The sequence below is a fragment of the Diadema setosum genome, chromosome 5 (genome assembly GCF_964275005.1).
Source record: "Diadema setosum chromosome 5, eeDiaSeto1, whole genome shotgun sequence".
Taxonomy (NCBI): Eukaryota; Metazoa; Echinodermata; class Echinoidea; order Diadematoida; family Diadematidae; genus Diadema; species Diadema setosum.
In genome coordinates this window covers 4166111-4181399 of record NC_092689.1, presented here as the reverse complement: position 1 = coordinate 4181399, position 15289 = coordinate 4166111, and the positions used below count along the sequence as shown (strand labels likewise).

The 15289-nt window shown below is 40.1% G+C and overlaps 1 protein-coding gene across 1 annotated transcript in view; it reads right to left on the bottom strand.

Moving 5' to 3' along the window:
* Nucleotides 1–15289, bottom strand: part of LOC140228437 (netrin receptor UNC5B-like) — a 167522-nt gene that overhangs the window by 31192 nt on the left and 121041 nt on the right. The window contains exons 5-6 of the mRNA XM_072308655.1: nucleotides 13045–13212; nucleotides 11662–11811 (exon numbers count right to left, since the gene is read on the bottom strand). Of these exons, the coding sequence (XP_072164756.1) occupies nucleotides 11662–11811; nucleotides 13045–13212 (318 nt within the window). The remainder of the gene's footprint in view (nucleotides 1–11661; nucleotides 11812–13044; nucleotides 13213–15289) is intronic.

Here is a 15289-nt window from a genome sequence, read left to right as displayed (position 1 = left end):
GCCTTTAAACCAAATTAAAAAAAAAATCCCTCCCACGGATTGACGACTTCTAGTACTGCTACTAAGATGCAAAAGACAGGTCTGGCATTCTGGAAATGTCGTCATCTTGGAGTCCACTCTTTGTCCTTGCCCGAGGATGGAGGGGCGAGGGGGGGGGGGGGAGGAGGGAGGGCATCAAGGGTCAGCTAGATGTCAATGAGTTCATATCTTCATCAGCCAGCAAAGTCACTTAACCTACAAGAACCATAAGGCCAATAGGTATACTTTGGAACACACACCCAAGGAATACACTCACAGTCAATAGTGGCATGTTTCATCTGGGATGGGGGGGGGGGGGGGGGTAAGAGAGGGGACTTTTAAATGCCAAGAATTTGAGAATCATGAAGAAATCAGGTAGACCCTACCTAGGAGGGTAAGAAATCTAGTTAATAAAAAGATCAACATTAGAAAGCTGGTGAATCTGGATCTTTAAATTGCCCATCCCCAGACAAGCAGAGTATATATTGACACATCCATTTGTGCTACCAAAATTTTGTATGCCTTTCTAGATCTATGCAGAGAGGATCAAAGAAAGATGTGAGAGGGAGATACTAGGCCATTTTTTGTTTGTTTGTTTGTTTGTTTGTTTATGAATGCAACTGAGAAACACGTGAATCTAAGAACATTGCTTTGTCACTGTCCTATTCATCTAACACAATTTACTCTCATTCCTTTGGCTGCTGCGACAAGGTAGCACAATCTCTCCCTGCCCCTGATTTACGTGCCCATCCCCACCTACTCCCCAAGAAAGCAAAACGATTGATGGTGTTTGAACAACCATCCATTAGAATCTATGGTGCTGGAATAATTTATTGGGGCTTTCAGGCGTGACAAACTGATTTATAACAATGATTGTACAAATAGTAGGTGCTACTCAATCTCCCATGCCATATTGGTCGCTATGACAGAGAACAAAAACTCTGTGTAACAATTCGATCAAAGAAATTTGATCACATCCTCTTTCCTGCACCTCAGCTTCTGATGACAAAAAAAGGCAGCACTTTCCCAACCAAATAGATCAAGAAGTTTTAAAAGACGACAAAAATGAGTAAAGAGGAAGAATGGGAATAATACGATGGATGTAAACATTTCCTTGTAGGTGCCACACAAATTTCATGAATTTATAAACAAAGGGAATCTGGACAAAATTTTCAACCACTTCGTCTCTACCATTCTAAATTTCCTTATGGCTCATAGTCGTGTGAAATCATTGCATAGCCACAGGATATTTTGTGTACAGACTTGAATTTTGACAAAGGTGTATCCAGTAATGTTCATATTGCAGAATATGCCCTTGAATTCACAGAGAGGTTAAAACTAAAGAAGGAGAAAGAAAAAAAAGACTGCGAAGAGCTTCATTATTCCAGACTCATTGCAGAGTCTTCTGCAGTGTTGCCATGACAACATCAGGTGTGCTCAGGACGGATGATGAAAGCATGATTCCGTCAATGTGCAAACACGGATGAGAGACGCATATTTCGACGGCGCTGCTCCCCGTCAGACGTGGCGATGACATTCCCACTGGCAATATCGTTCATGTTCCCGTGTAATTGATCGCTGTTGACTGAGACAGTTACAGCAAGAAAAAACACCTCTCCGCCTTTAAAACATCATCGCCTTACTAAGCACACAGTTGGCAATTTCTGAGGGATATTCAGTTACCCACATATTTGGGAAACGCCATGTAGCACCACCTATTCATTACTGCGCGTGCATCTTTCCGTCCTCAAGTTTCCGTGCGTGAATAAATACTTACACCAATATGATCCCCTCCTTGAAGGGCTCCATGGAGGAATGGAATTACCTCTCCTTACATCACAATGCTTCCCACAATTCATTGTGTCTGGATCGACAAAGAATTAGGTGTTTCCTTACCTTGCCCAGTACAGAGAAAGTTTGCAGTCATCTGCTTTGTGTCTATTTGTGCCTTATCGGCAACATAGTGAGCCACTCATGTATGGTCCTCGTGAAATGTTCTGCTTGCTACTACAGATAATGTCAACTCCATTGCATAGTAGGCCTATGTGAGCATAAAACTCAGCACTTGCTATATGATACCCATGAGCTCTGAAAAAAAAAGCAGATTGTAACAGCTTTCCACGCAAGTGTGTATTAGTACATCCACTGTCATAGTGGCGTGAGAACAAATTGGAATGGGTTTGGAATACAATGTGGAGGTTGCCAACCTATCTACCATGCATTCTCATTATTTCAATTCAATTCACTGTGGGTGACAGATCTTTTTTTCTGTAGAGCAAGCACATAAACAAACACAGAGAAGACCTATAAATACTGCACACAATTGTATTTCGATATATTTCCTGTTTTGGTGAAGGAAGAGGTGGTGGTTGGGCATTTATGGAGCCACTTCTAATTTCATAGCTTTACAACTTTACATGAAAAACATGATATCCAGGGGAATGGTATTTAAAAGTTGTTTTTCAGGGTGGACTACCTATGTTTCACAATTCTTGATCTCTTGGGACTCACAACATCTAGACAAGGAAAAACAATTTCCTACTGATTTGTAAGTCAAATTGAATCAAAATGGACAAATCTGAATGATATCAAGATGACACATTAGTACAGTGATAGTAGTAACATAAATTTTTGATTATGGTTTCCCAAAACAACTGGGCCTAAGGGTTACAGCCACCTTTCTTTCTCTGTCTGTCTGTCTGTCTCTCCTCTTTCTCCATCTATTGGCAAGTGTGTGATGACCTCAAACAGAAACTCTTATTGTAGATTCATGTGACATCTTTTTATCACTTTACACATCATTTACCGACAGTTTCCGTTATGTTATGACACACATTCACACAGGTTCTTCAAACTTCATCATGAGCTGAGAGAAAGAATGAAAAACACGAAAGAAGAAAACAAGACTGAACAATGCATCTCCAGGGGAGTACAAACTAAACTTCTGAGACTGGTCTCTTCATGCCGGCACTCCCTGAGATCTACCTAGAGGTTGACACACTCTCCTTCAGTCTAGCACCACTTGGCGGATCTGGATGAAAATTGTCAACATTTGGATTGCTTGCATAGCAATGGCAACTGCTATTCAAGAGATAGCTGGGCCTTTTTTTATATTTTCCACGACATTCATAAAGACTTTTCTAAAGATTAGTTCTCACAGGGGAATGCTGTTTGAGAGAAAAGATAAGAGAAAAGGGAGAAAAACGGGGGCAAGAAAAGAACGAATAATTCCACATTGTTCTCATCACCAGTTTCTTTGGTGTGTACGTGTTCAAACGGAAGGAAGTTGTCACCTTTTTACCTTTGCACACAGCGGAGAAGAGTAAGACTTGAAAAAAAAAATCCCACCAACGCCAAAAGGCATACACTGTTTGATGAGAAATCACTCCAAATCACACACATACAATTTCTCCCTCAAACAGAGTACTTTAAAAGGTGGGAGAGCAGGCAATATAGCTCTATCAACACGAGAGGCGCACGGTATAAAGATGGAAGTTGTGACACTCTGCGAGGAGTTATAAATTTGCCGCGGCACAGCGCAGGAAACACGGCATGTTTGTTCTGGGTTCATACTTCGTCAAAAGCAATCTCATTTGCATATCATATCTATGACTGCAGGTGTGATCAATGCCTGCTTTTTTGGCTGGCCTTGTGGAAGCAAAACTTTCTCAGATTTATTTCACATCAGGTTTAAAGGTGGGGTCAGATCAATTTAGGTGTCATACAAAAAGATGACATGCTCGCGCCATATTATGGGACTGTGACCATCAGCATTTTTATCGTTCTTTTTTTTTCTATTCTTACACAAGAAAGGGGAAGGTAAACATAAAGGTTGTTAAATCTGAGTCTTTTTTTGTTAAGCCAAAAGCATTGCTGTGCCATGGGGGACTTCTTACTTTTGTGTCATTTTGCATAATTGCAGTTGAAGACTGCACAGAGGTCTTGTCAAAACATTTTTGTTGCCATGGGAATTGTTGCTGTGATATCTGTTGCAAAAAAAAAAATGATGCAAGAGCAAAACTAAAAAATGGGATATCTTTGCTAAACAAGTTTTCTCATGTAGTTCCACCTTTTGTGTAATAATGTATTCATGATGAAAGCCACATGACTAAAACTGAACACTCTGTTAATAACCATTTGAAGGCGCACTTATAGAAATACATCGTGTATGCATGGAGGGTCTGTATGTATGTGTGTGTGTGTGGGGGGGGGGTGGGGCATATCTAAAATGGAAGCAGATGAAATGTCTTCTCCTAATCTCTGGAAACTTACATGATACAGCATTAACAACAACAAAAACTGTATCAGAATGTGCTGTTTTACTTACAAGCAGATTGATTTACCTCTTTGCTACATTCAAGATTAGTCATCCATAGAGAAACTGCTACGATTCCTAAGAGACATAAATCATCTGATCTAAACTGCAAAGAGGTTGTATCTTGTTCGCATGCTAAACTGGAGTAGACGGTTCCCCATTTTATCCTTCATTCCCCCCTTTTTTTTTAGTCCCTGAGCACAGACTATTTTCAAAATCAGTCGAAGAAATGGATACAGGGCACACGTAGAGATACAGACAAGCTGGTACCTCAGCGTATCTCTCCAGACGAGCGGATATTGTAAAGCTGAAACCGACAGACTCAACAGGGACAGTAGAAGATTAATGACCTGACCTCCCACGGTAAAAAGAAAAAGAAAAAAAATGAGGCTGAAACTTGCCTTTTTTATCAGAAAAATGAGAGGGCAATGAATTTGTTTCTTCTTCCCCTAAATATTTCAGCAATTTGAAAAATTGATGCGTGATACACAGCTCAATGACAGCTCCAGACTTCTGCAACATGCATATATGATCCCCTTGCAAGGAAAGCAATGTGTACAACTCCACAATAAAATACACTTCAATTGATCTCCACTGTATGATATCATATGCAACTCAAGGGGCCCAGTGAATTAATGGTAATGTTACAAAATTATTTTGTTTAGAATTGAACAAAAAAGTGATTGCCTATAGAAAAAAATGGTTATAAAAAAAATTATTAAAATGATAAATTTCATCTCAGCACAGCACAATTTCTTTTAACAGTTGCAACAAAAATGAAATGTATCAAAAAGAGAAAAATCATGTCATTAATATTTGAGTGTACCCCTTAATAATTACTCTGCAAGCATTACACCAAAATAGTAGCAAGCTTCTGCACCTTGAACAAAGTTTGTATGGAAATATCTGTCAAGTTTTATGTATGAGACTGATTGTCAGTATTGAAAGACAAACATACAAACATACAGACAAGAAGATAGTCAAAGGGACAACCACGCAAAGCCTTAAAATCCCGACCTCATCTCTCCCACACTGGAAACTGAGCAAGATTTCAAATAATACAGACCAGAAGCTGGAACTGCAACAACAGCCACCATAAACATACAGATTATGACAAAATGAATAACTTTACCTCAAAATATCCTTTATCCTTTCTTGTTAAAACTGTAATCTTATTATGCACTTCAGTTCCTTCCCTATTGAAAACTAGGGTCAAAAGCAGCTTGCTGGTGTGTGTACATCACTAATTAATCCTAATAGTCCAAGATAGATACATCTAGACAGATGGACAACTGTTGACTTTTCTGCCGTGTATGCTTCCCATACCTCTTTAGCAGTCTTGTTCTGCCCATTAATCCAATTCTCTCTCCTTTTCTCTCTCTCTCTCTTTCACCTAAACACACACACACACACACACACACACACACACACAAATCTGTTCATATTTGCTCCCCCAGTCTGTCTGTCTTTCTGTCTCTCTCTCACACACACACACACACACAAACACATATATAGAAACATATGTATCTCCTCTTTCCTGTATACTTAATATATCTCCCTGTATCAGTCACTCTCTCTCCCCCTCTCTCATACACACACATACACACATTTCTCACTCTTTCTTTATCTGTCTGTATGTCTGTCTGCCTGTCTCTCTCTCTCTCTGCCTCTGCCTCCCCGAGCCCTAAAACCAACCACCGCACTTGGCAGTGATTCACGCCGTCCGGGAGACCCGAAGTCTGCCCCATATTTTCGCACATCGTTCCCATGTTTTTTCTGGATTTCTGACGATGCGCTATATAGGCCTCGATGTGAGCGGCTAGGAACTATACCAAAGCCCCCCTCCATTAGGATCCGGATAATAGCCCGAAAGACAATTGGTCTCCCCGACTATATTAACTGACAAAAAAGAGAGAGAGAGAGAGAGAGAGAGAAAGATACTGAGCGAGAGAGAGATATATAGAGAGACAGACAGACAGAAAGTCAGAAAAAAAAGAGATAGATGGAGAAAGAGAAAGAGAACGCGATGGAAGAAACTCACCGCGACTTGAACATGAGCGTTCTACACGACAATTTATCTGGAAGGAAATACAGAAAATAACTTGGGGGCATTGGATCAAATTTTGCAAAGTGCACAGGCGATGCCAAGAATGCTGTATGGGATTATTCACCGATGTTTGTCATCATGCGTTCCCTTTCTCTCCCCCCCCCCCCCCAACCCTCCATCCTTCCAAAAGAAACAACAAAAATATTGTATATCCTCCTTATCTTTCCCACTGTAGAGTGCCAGAGACATAGATTTGGGGACAGAGATCAAGAAGAGATGCTTTCAGATGACAAGACACGATGACAGGTTGTTGGAGTATGAGGAGATGGTTTATCAATACACCCTGCATCTAATAATGCTAAAAGCTCACAAACCCACTGAGAATTTCTCTCTGCTCTTTTTTTTTTTTATCCCCACTCAATGTTTACACATTACTTTTTCGATCTTCTTTCCTTTAATCTTTTTCTTTTTTTCCTTATGAAACTGACTTGCACTAGACATTCAACTTCATCGTGTTTAATTCCCGATGCAAAGTAAGATGACATTTTACAACTTCTCTGCATACGTATTTCCTCTGCAGTCAAGTGGTCAACAAAGTGGAATAAATAATGACCGATATCCAATCATGACGTCCAAAGCCTCATATATGCTCACAACTCTTGTGTTAAATGGACTTAGATTTTTTTTTTTTTAACAGCACTGCTTCAGGCATGTTTCTAAATTCTTACCTAAGGAGGAAATCAGAAACACTCTGGATTGATTGACCTGAATGACTAACAACAAGCATTTTCTTTTTGTAAGTATTGTGTGCTAAAGGTAAAAGAAACACCTTTTCTGATGGTATTTTTTCAATGAACCAGCTTGACATGCTTTAGTGTGCTTCGAGAAATAGGGAAAAATCAAACATACAGAGAAGTGAATATTTCATTCAAACCTGATAATATGATGGCACTGAGAAGATCAACATGTTTTCACATAGCAATGATGTTTACCACACTCACACATGCAAATAAGATTGGATATTGATGTCACTTCCTCACATGTTTTTTGAAGACTACATGCAAAACTTCAAAAAGCATCAACCTATTCTGAAAATGAAAGATTTCTGTCAGTATTACATTGCTGCACATTTGTAACAACCAAACATTGATAACTTCTCAGGGAGGGGGGGGGGGGGGTGAAAAATCTAAAATATAGTTTGGATATCATTTTTTTTAATAAACCTACATGAAAGTTTGGAGGTGATAACATGGTCATGTTCCATCTAATTTGTATTTGTTGTTTTGCTCAATATCACTGTTTGTGAGAACACGCGTATCTTGAAATTCTAAGACTTACTTATTTTATTTTTAAAAAAATCTAGAAACTTTATAAAGATATATTTATGTCCTGAGATGTTGCAGCAGATAAATCTACTAGAGGCAAGTGAGTTGGACTTGACTTGTAGCTTCTGTAGCTCTAAAATGAGCATTAATACACAACCCAGTCAGATAGACTGAGACAGAAAGCAATGAAAAATGGGGGGACTGGGAGGAAGAGAGAGAGATATAGATAGAAACATACACAAAGAGAGACAGAAACATATATGTAAAACTAGAGAGAGAGAGAGAGAGGGAGAGAAAAACATACACAAGGAGAGATAGAAACATATATGTATAAATAGAGAGAGAGAGAGAGAAACATACACAAAGAGAGATAGAAACATATATGTATGAATACAGAAAGAGAGAGAGATAGATAGAAACATATATGTATGAATAGAGAGAGAGGGAGAGAGATAGAAACATATATATGTATATTGAGAAAGAGATAGAAACATATCAAGAGAGAGAGTGAGAGATAGGAACATATACAACATACAAGGAGAAAGAGATAACTTTGGACAGAAGAAACAGATTGTCCACATCAATGATGTTTGCTTTACACTTGTCCTTCTGTCGCACATAATGTTCCCAGTTTGACGATCAGTAACATTCTTCAGATGACTGTCAGTGTCAATGACAACGGCACCCAATTACTCACTTGCTCCATAAATCAACTGCCTGGGTAAACATGTCACTCCTACCGCTAAAAAGAGAAACTTCAAAAATCTTTACTGACTTAGAACTCCACAGTCATTTGTAAGCCGGGGATCACAACCCCCACAAAAATCATGCTTCTCCTTCAAAACAACAGTTTTTAGTCAAGAATACGATAGCCATTCCTTCAGGTTGCAATTCTTTCTAAATAGCTAGCACACACATAGGTCATTGTTGTGACAACAAAGTTATTGATATTGAACAAAGAAAATTCTTTCTTCTCTTTTTTTTTTCATCAGTCACTAAAGTGATGGGTAATGTTCAGTGCATGATAAATCTATTCACATATATACACATCACAATAGACAAGCTTGCATTTGAGTTTACATGACGGATGCATTACTAGTACTCTTCTTTTTCCTGTCGTGTTAAGCAGACATCAACAATCTTCTTTATTGCTTTATTCTTCAAATATATCATAAAACACATTCTGGTCAGAAAGAGAGATAACTTTTAGGCTATTCAGTCTATCATTGGGCAATGAATAACAGAAAACTTTGCAGGTAACTAACTGCCATCCCCTTTCCTAAACAGACATACACACTAACCCAATACTAGTATACATGTAAATACCCATGCACCCCCTCCCCCCCCCCCAAACACACACACACACACACATTATATTCACCAACAAATGAGCGTATCAACATTCAGAACAAACACAAGTATGTATTAAAACTCACACAAACTAATACACACATAAACACACACTCACATACACAAACATATAGGTCTAAACACCAATCAGAACAAAGTATTTTTACCAATATACTAACATGCAAAGCAAATACATACATTTAATCAAACTCACATTTAATCATGTACACACAAACACACTGAGACACATACCCAGTACACAGAGGCAGTCTTCTGGAATAACTAGGTCAATGACCCCTGATGCCTTAGGACCCCGTGGAGGCCACACTAACTCCAGCTAGCTACCTTCACTTTTATGACCAGTCTATGGAGAGTCTGGTCATATGGTGTGGGCATGAGAGAATCCTAGCACCTGGCCATAGCCGGGCTCCTACACTTTTGAGATTTTTTTTCTCTCATCCCGTTGAGGACAGTTTGATTTTGCTACAACACGCATTTCCCATAGACACCTGCCCGAGTATACTCGGGACTCGTCCTCAACGGGTTAATACTTACAAATCATCAAAGAAGAGGTTGATTTAAAAGCTTTATGTCACCTGCACTGTCTCTTCACAGGGTAATACATAGCACAGACTGAGGATATTACCACTAGCAGCTATATTGCAGGATAATCCAATGGAGTTGTGATAAGACGAGGATAACTACTTGTGAGGGGGTTAAACTCTTGACTTCAAGGCTTCTAGACACAATGCTTTGAGGATTAAAGGGTAAAGCCTTGAAGTCAGGCTATTCCAGCAGTGAGGACAAGTGCCCATGTCGCACAACCTGCATTTTTTTTTTTTTTTCATCTCTCTCTATCTCACACACACACACACTGAACTTTTGATTTTCTCTCATTACTTTCTATGGCTACACAGACCGGAAACAATTGCAATATGCCGGGGATATTTTCCCCCCTTCATTTTAATCAAAGTTCCCTCTACTGACCTGAATCAGTTCACTGCTGCAGAGTTTTGTGGGTTGTGTAGTGGTCAGCTGCTATCATACATTGTAGTGAGGAAAACCAAGTGCTACTCAGACTCACAGGATATAGAATTGTACATCAGGTCTCCTGGCCTGGCGAAGTTGCACCAAACAACTTTTTCTGCATTCGTTTGTAGTCTCTAAGGGAAGCCCATTACATTGCTCTGCTTTTATTTCACACAGAATCTTCTACCTTGACCAGTTTTTTATGACTTTGATAGCAGTTTCCATAACCAAAAAAAAAGTCATTTTATGAAGCAATTTGTACTCTGTAAACTCCTTCTGTATAAAGAGCGTACTTAACCACAGTTAAAGGTAAGCATCACATATATATTTGGAATAGGGACCAACATCCTCGCAGGGAGGGTTTCTGCCCTATTTCATCTTTTCTTTTCAGCAAATAAGGCTGCGGAGCCAGTTTTATTGGTGCCAAAACCTTATCTGCCACATCATGCTGCCTTGTATTGTTATTGTTGTATTTTCTTTGGAAGACAGGTTCTCTTCCATGACTGGGAGGTGAACGAGACGTCAAATTTATTTCCAATTATATGGGTATTTCTGCACCAATTACGTGCCGGAATCTGCTATTGGGAGGGAGGGAAACCTTTGAATGAGGCTTGAATGATTTTCATTAGACCGATGCCCATAAAAGAGTCACTGGAGCTATCTCAACCTCAAACATTGCCTCTCTTCTTCCTCTTTTTTGCCGATTGGCGGTATTTGCCGTGCAATATCAAACTTTATTGGGCCTTGTTGAACTCCGACCCGAATCCTCGCAGAAATAGCCGCCGCCGCTCGCGACGGTTGACTCATTGATATTGATGTCCTCCCTGATACCAATGAGGGTTACCCGTGTCTGGAGGTGTCGCAGCGCAATCGTGACACGGCCGCGAAAATGTCGACGGCGATAAGGGGAGGAGGGAAGCTGCGAACGATTGGCTGAATCATGCGTTTCCGATCGCCTTTGGTCGCCGGCGCACGCAGGACGTTGACCCAGCCAAGGAATCCCCCAAGTAAGTGGGAGACGGAGCAATAATGAACCATGGTCCGACTCTACCGATTCCTCATCATTCTGGCAGAATCTCTTCCCCCCCCCCACCATCCGCCCGCCTTTAGATCTTTAACCCTAAAGTGAGGAAACGCGTCCCCATACATCACCAAATTCTTGCGCCTCCAGTCTGTCACAGAATGGAACGCATTTATCATGGCGATAAAATCTGCCTCATAAATTGATTCCGGCAAGGGCGGTATAAAGAATAGTATCGGCAAATGCTGGAGCGCACAATTGATGCGAGAAACATTTCTTTATCACCCCTCCCGGCATAATTTGGAATCAATTCACAGAAATAAATCAGACAGTTGAAGTGATGAATGAGTTGGTGCCTCCTTGAAAATTCTCCTTGAAAATATCCGTTTGTGTCGATTGCATAATAAAAGTAAATGGTTTACATTCAACACGGGGAAAAGAACTATGCATGAAAACAAAATGGTACTGAAATGGGAATACAACTACTCAACAAATACATCAACAATAAATACAACACAAAAACACCTGGGGAGAGAAGACTACACCATGGCCCTACCTCCACAGAGTCCACCAGTGCAGTTGGCTCTCTGCAGGGACACGCCCGAACACAGCCGCATATCGGCACTCATGCAGTCCCTCCGCCTCACGTGGTCACACTTCTGGCTGCAGTCTGACCACTCTGTCCACTCACCCCAGCCAATGGTACCTGTATCAAAAAATCACAGACATTATTTTTGGAATAGTGATTTTGATCCTACTTTCTTGTATGGGTTTGTTTTGTTTTGTTTGATTGTACATAATCAACATCACTCAACTACTCGTATCACTTTAGACAGGAAGTTTGTCCTTAATGATGTACAATGCGTTGTCATTAACTCTCTCAGTACAAAATCAGACTTGATTTTGTACATGCTTCCTAACCCATCAAGCATCTGATAATAGCCAGGTATGCAGGCTTCATAGGAGTAAAAAAGGCAAAACTGTTTCGAGATCATCGTATATATTTTCAACAAAGAGACCATCATCTGGCCCACCGCTTTCAAACATTGACAGATACACCCACATCAATGCAGATGAATATATCAGTAGAAAGCAGTATCTCCACCATGATAACAAATCCAGAGTGTGACCCTTAACCTATTCAGGACGGACCGATTTTGCTACAACACGCATTTCCCATAGACACCTGCCCGAGTATACTCGGGACTCGTCCTCAGCAAGGTTAAGACAGGGTGTCAGTGAGTCTGCCCTCGTCCTCATTCCTAGGACAGTGTCCAAGAAATGTGGATTCTTATGGAGATGGTTGCTGAGTGGGATACCCTTCCAAACATCATCGCCATGGCAACACCATGGAGCCACAGCAGCTGCTAGCTGACTTTTCTTGTCAAGCGTTCCTCCTGCAAATGCTGGCATATACTTTACTCTACAGCTAAAGATCTTCACCAGGCACATCCCGTATATTGTCACTTCCTGTAGGAAGTATTTTGTCGATGCTATTTTTCTTCTATCTATATTTACAACTATTCATCTATCAATCAAGTCATCTTTGTCATACATTTCATTTCTTTAGCCATCTAACTATCAACCATTTCATTCCTCCAGTCTTCTATCAAATCTATCTCACAATCACTCCTATCTTTTAGTTGCTCTGTTTGTCTGTTTGTCTTTTTTTCTGTCCATTTCTTTATCTGCCTTTCTATTATTACCCAGGCTCTAATTCAAGTTTGATTCATGAAATTATGTCTAATTTTGTTATTCACCTCCTTCATATATCTTCTTTGCTTGTATCCACTGTGGAATTCCCAAGCGCCCTTTAGTACAACCCGGTCTGCTAAGGCAACTTTGTTTGATAAAGTACCATGTGGTGTCGCTAGTGCAGCAAGCAGCAGGAGGTTGCACAGGGTTACCAACCCACTCCTTCCCAATACTATCATCATACCTCTGCAGTTCTTGGAGCACCGTTCGCTCTGCATGGAGCGCCCCTGGCACTGGGCACCTCCGTTCACCGGGGTGGGGTTGGTGCAGTAGCGCATCCTTTTCCTCGTCGTGCTCCCACACTCCCCAACGCAGGACCCCCACTCGCTCCACAGCGACCAGCCACCATCCTCTGGAGTGGAAACCATGGCAACACAAAACCATCATCATTGGCTTTTTTAGGAGCAAATAGTGCGAAGGATAAACCTCATCAGTGTCTACCAACTACTGTCATTTCTCTCAAATCTCTGTAGCTCTCATTCAAATGTCTCTGTGAAAATATGCATTCAAAGGGAAAAAATTACAATAAGATAAATTTCTATGTATTATTCTAAGTATTTGTTAATACATTATTTCTCTAGAACTGTCATAGTAAAGAAGAAAGTGTTTACATATCAGTAAGTATCATCCAGAATATTGCACCTTGTAAGTATACAGCTAATTTATATTTTCTGTAAATGAACAGTTATAATTCACAGCAGTCAGTAACACATACTGTAGCTTAGATCTGTTAATGTACTTGGTCCTGAGCACATGCCTTCAATTTTGTTTCAGTATTTTCTGAGTGATGAATTTACGGATTTCTGAGCCTATGCAAATTAAATGTTCTAAGCCTATTTTTCTAGGTTATAAAAAAAAAAAAGAAAGAAAGAAAATATAGTGACCAAACTATCTAGCAGCTTCATAAGCTGAAAAGCAAAATTTCACAGAATCTACTTCTGTGCCAGAACCTCGGGATGATTTCAGAATGAGTGCTACCATTACTGGGAGGGCTGTTGCATTGTGGGACTGCTGTATTCACAGCTTCTCATCAGCCCGACCAGTAAAACCAGCTGGTGCCCATTTGAATGCAGACATGGCTGAGACAACTGGCGCCCAATGGCAAATGGGGAACACTTTTGCTGGTTGATGTTAAAAATATATATATATAATAAAAAAATTCAAACACACTCGAACAGAAATTTTCTTCAACACAATTTGTGGGACATTACAATCATCAAACTGAATAAGTTCTTTTGCATTCTGCAGATTGTCACAACAATGGACAAAACCAAAGTCTGTTTATGGTGGCAGTGACCTGTCTGTTTAAACAACCCATTTGGCTTTACTGGAGTGGTTGCTGCACATTCAGTAGGTTTGGTGAATGTGGGTGTAGTGCACACATTGGTGGGTTGCATACAGCTTATGAAAGCACCCACAAGAACTTGGATATGTGTTGAAAAAACACATTGACACTAACTCTCTGGATACACCTACAATTGGTAATATAATGAATATGCCATATACATATATTTAGCTAGTCAAGTATTTTGCAACTCTGGACTTCCCAATAATTTCGTGAGTGGTTAAATTTACGATTGTGGAGTACAGGAATGGATGAAGAAATGTACATATGGACATCACATTTATGCAAAGATCAGTATTCATATTTTTGCGTGTTTAAAAATTCACACACAGCACCTTATTCACGTAATTTATGGAAATAAAAACCGTGGAAAATATATGTGATCCGCTACAACAAAAGGATCCTAAAGTTGCTGACGGCAGAGCCGAGAAAATCGAATTTAAAGTCAGATCATAAAAATTGGTCAAAACGATCGGACTTCTGTTTTTGGCATAATTTTGTAGTCTAATGTATCGTCTATCATCTGCTGAAATTTCAAAGCTAAATGATCAAAGGAAAGGCAAGAAAATAGCATTTTTCTGGGCCATTATTTTCCGACTTTCAACGGAACAGAAACGTGTCCAAAGATTTGGATTTAGCGCTGCTGCTTGACTCTGCCCCTAACAACAGGAGAGTGATCTTATTGGTCAGTGCGTGGCATCCTGGTTACTGATTGGTCATGCGTAGACCACTGGCGCTAAGCTTGAATGAACATCGTGGAGGTTGCTAGGAGCATACCTTCTGTTGTCAAGCGGTGAAAACTGCCTTGTTTCCCCTTGATCATGATAGCGTCAGAAGGAAAACTTTGAGGGCGGTTTTCTCAAAACGTTGATTTCCTAAACCACTTGACATGAGCTATAAATGAAATCATCGATATCTCCGCAACCGAGTACTTTTATGAGTCGTGTTATATATGAAATTCAAGTGGAAGAGTAAGGGAACACTGTCATGTCAATTTCAGAAATTTATCCTCCCTCAACTTTCAGATCCTTTTGTTGTTGCGGGTCACATATGCCATATGCAGTAATCTAATAATGATATCTGC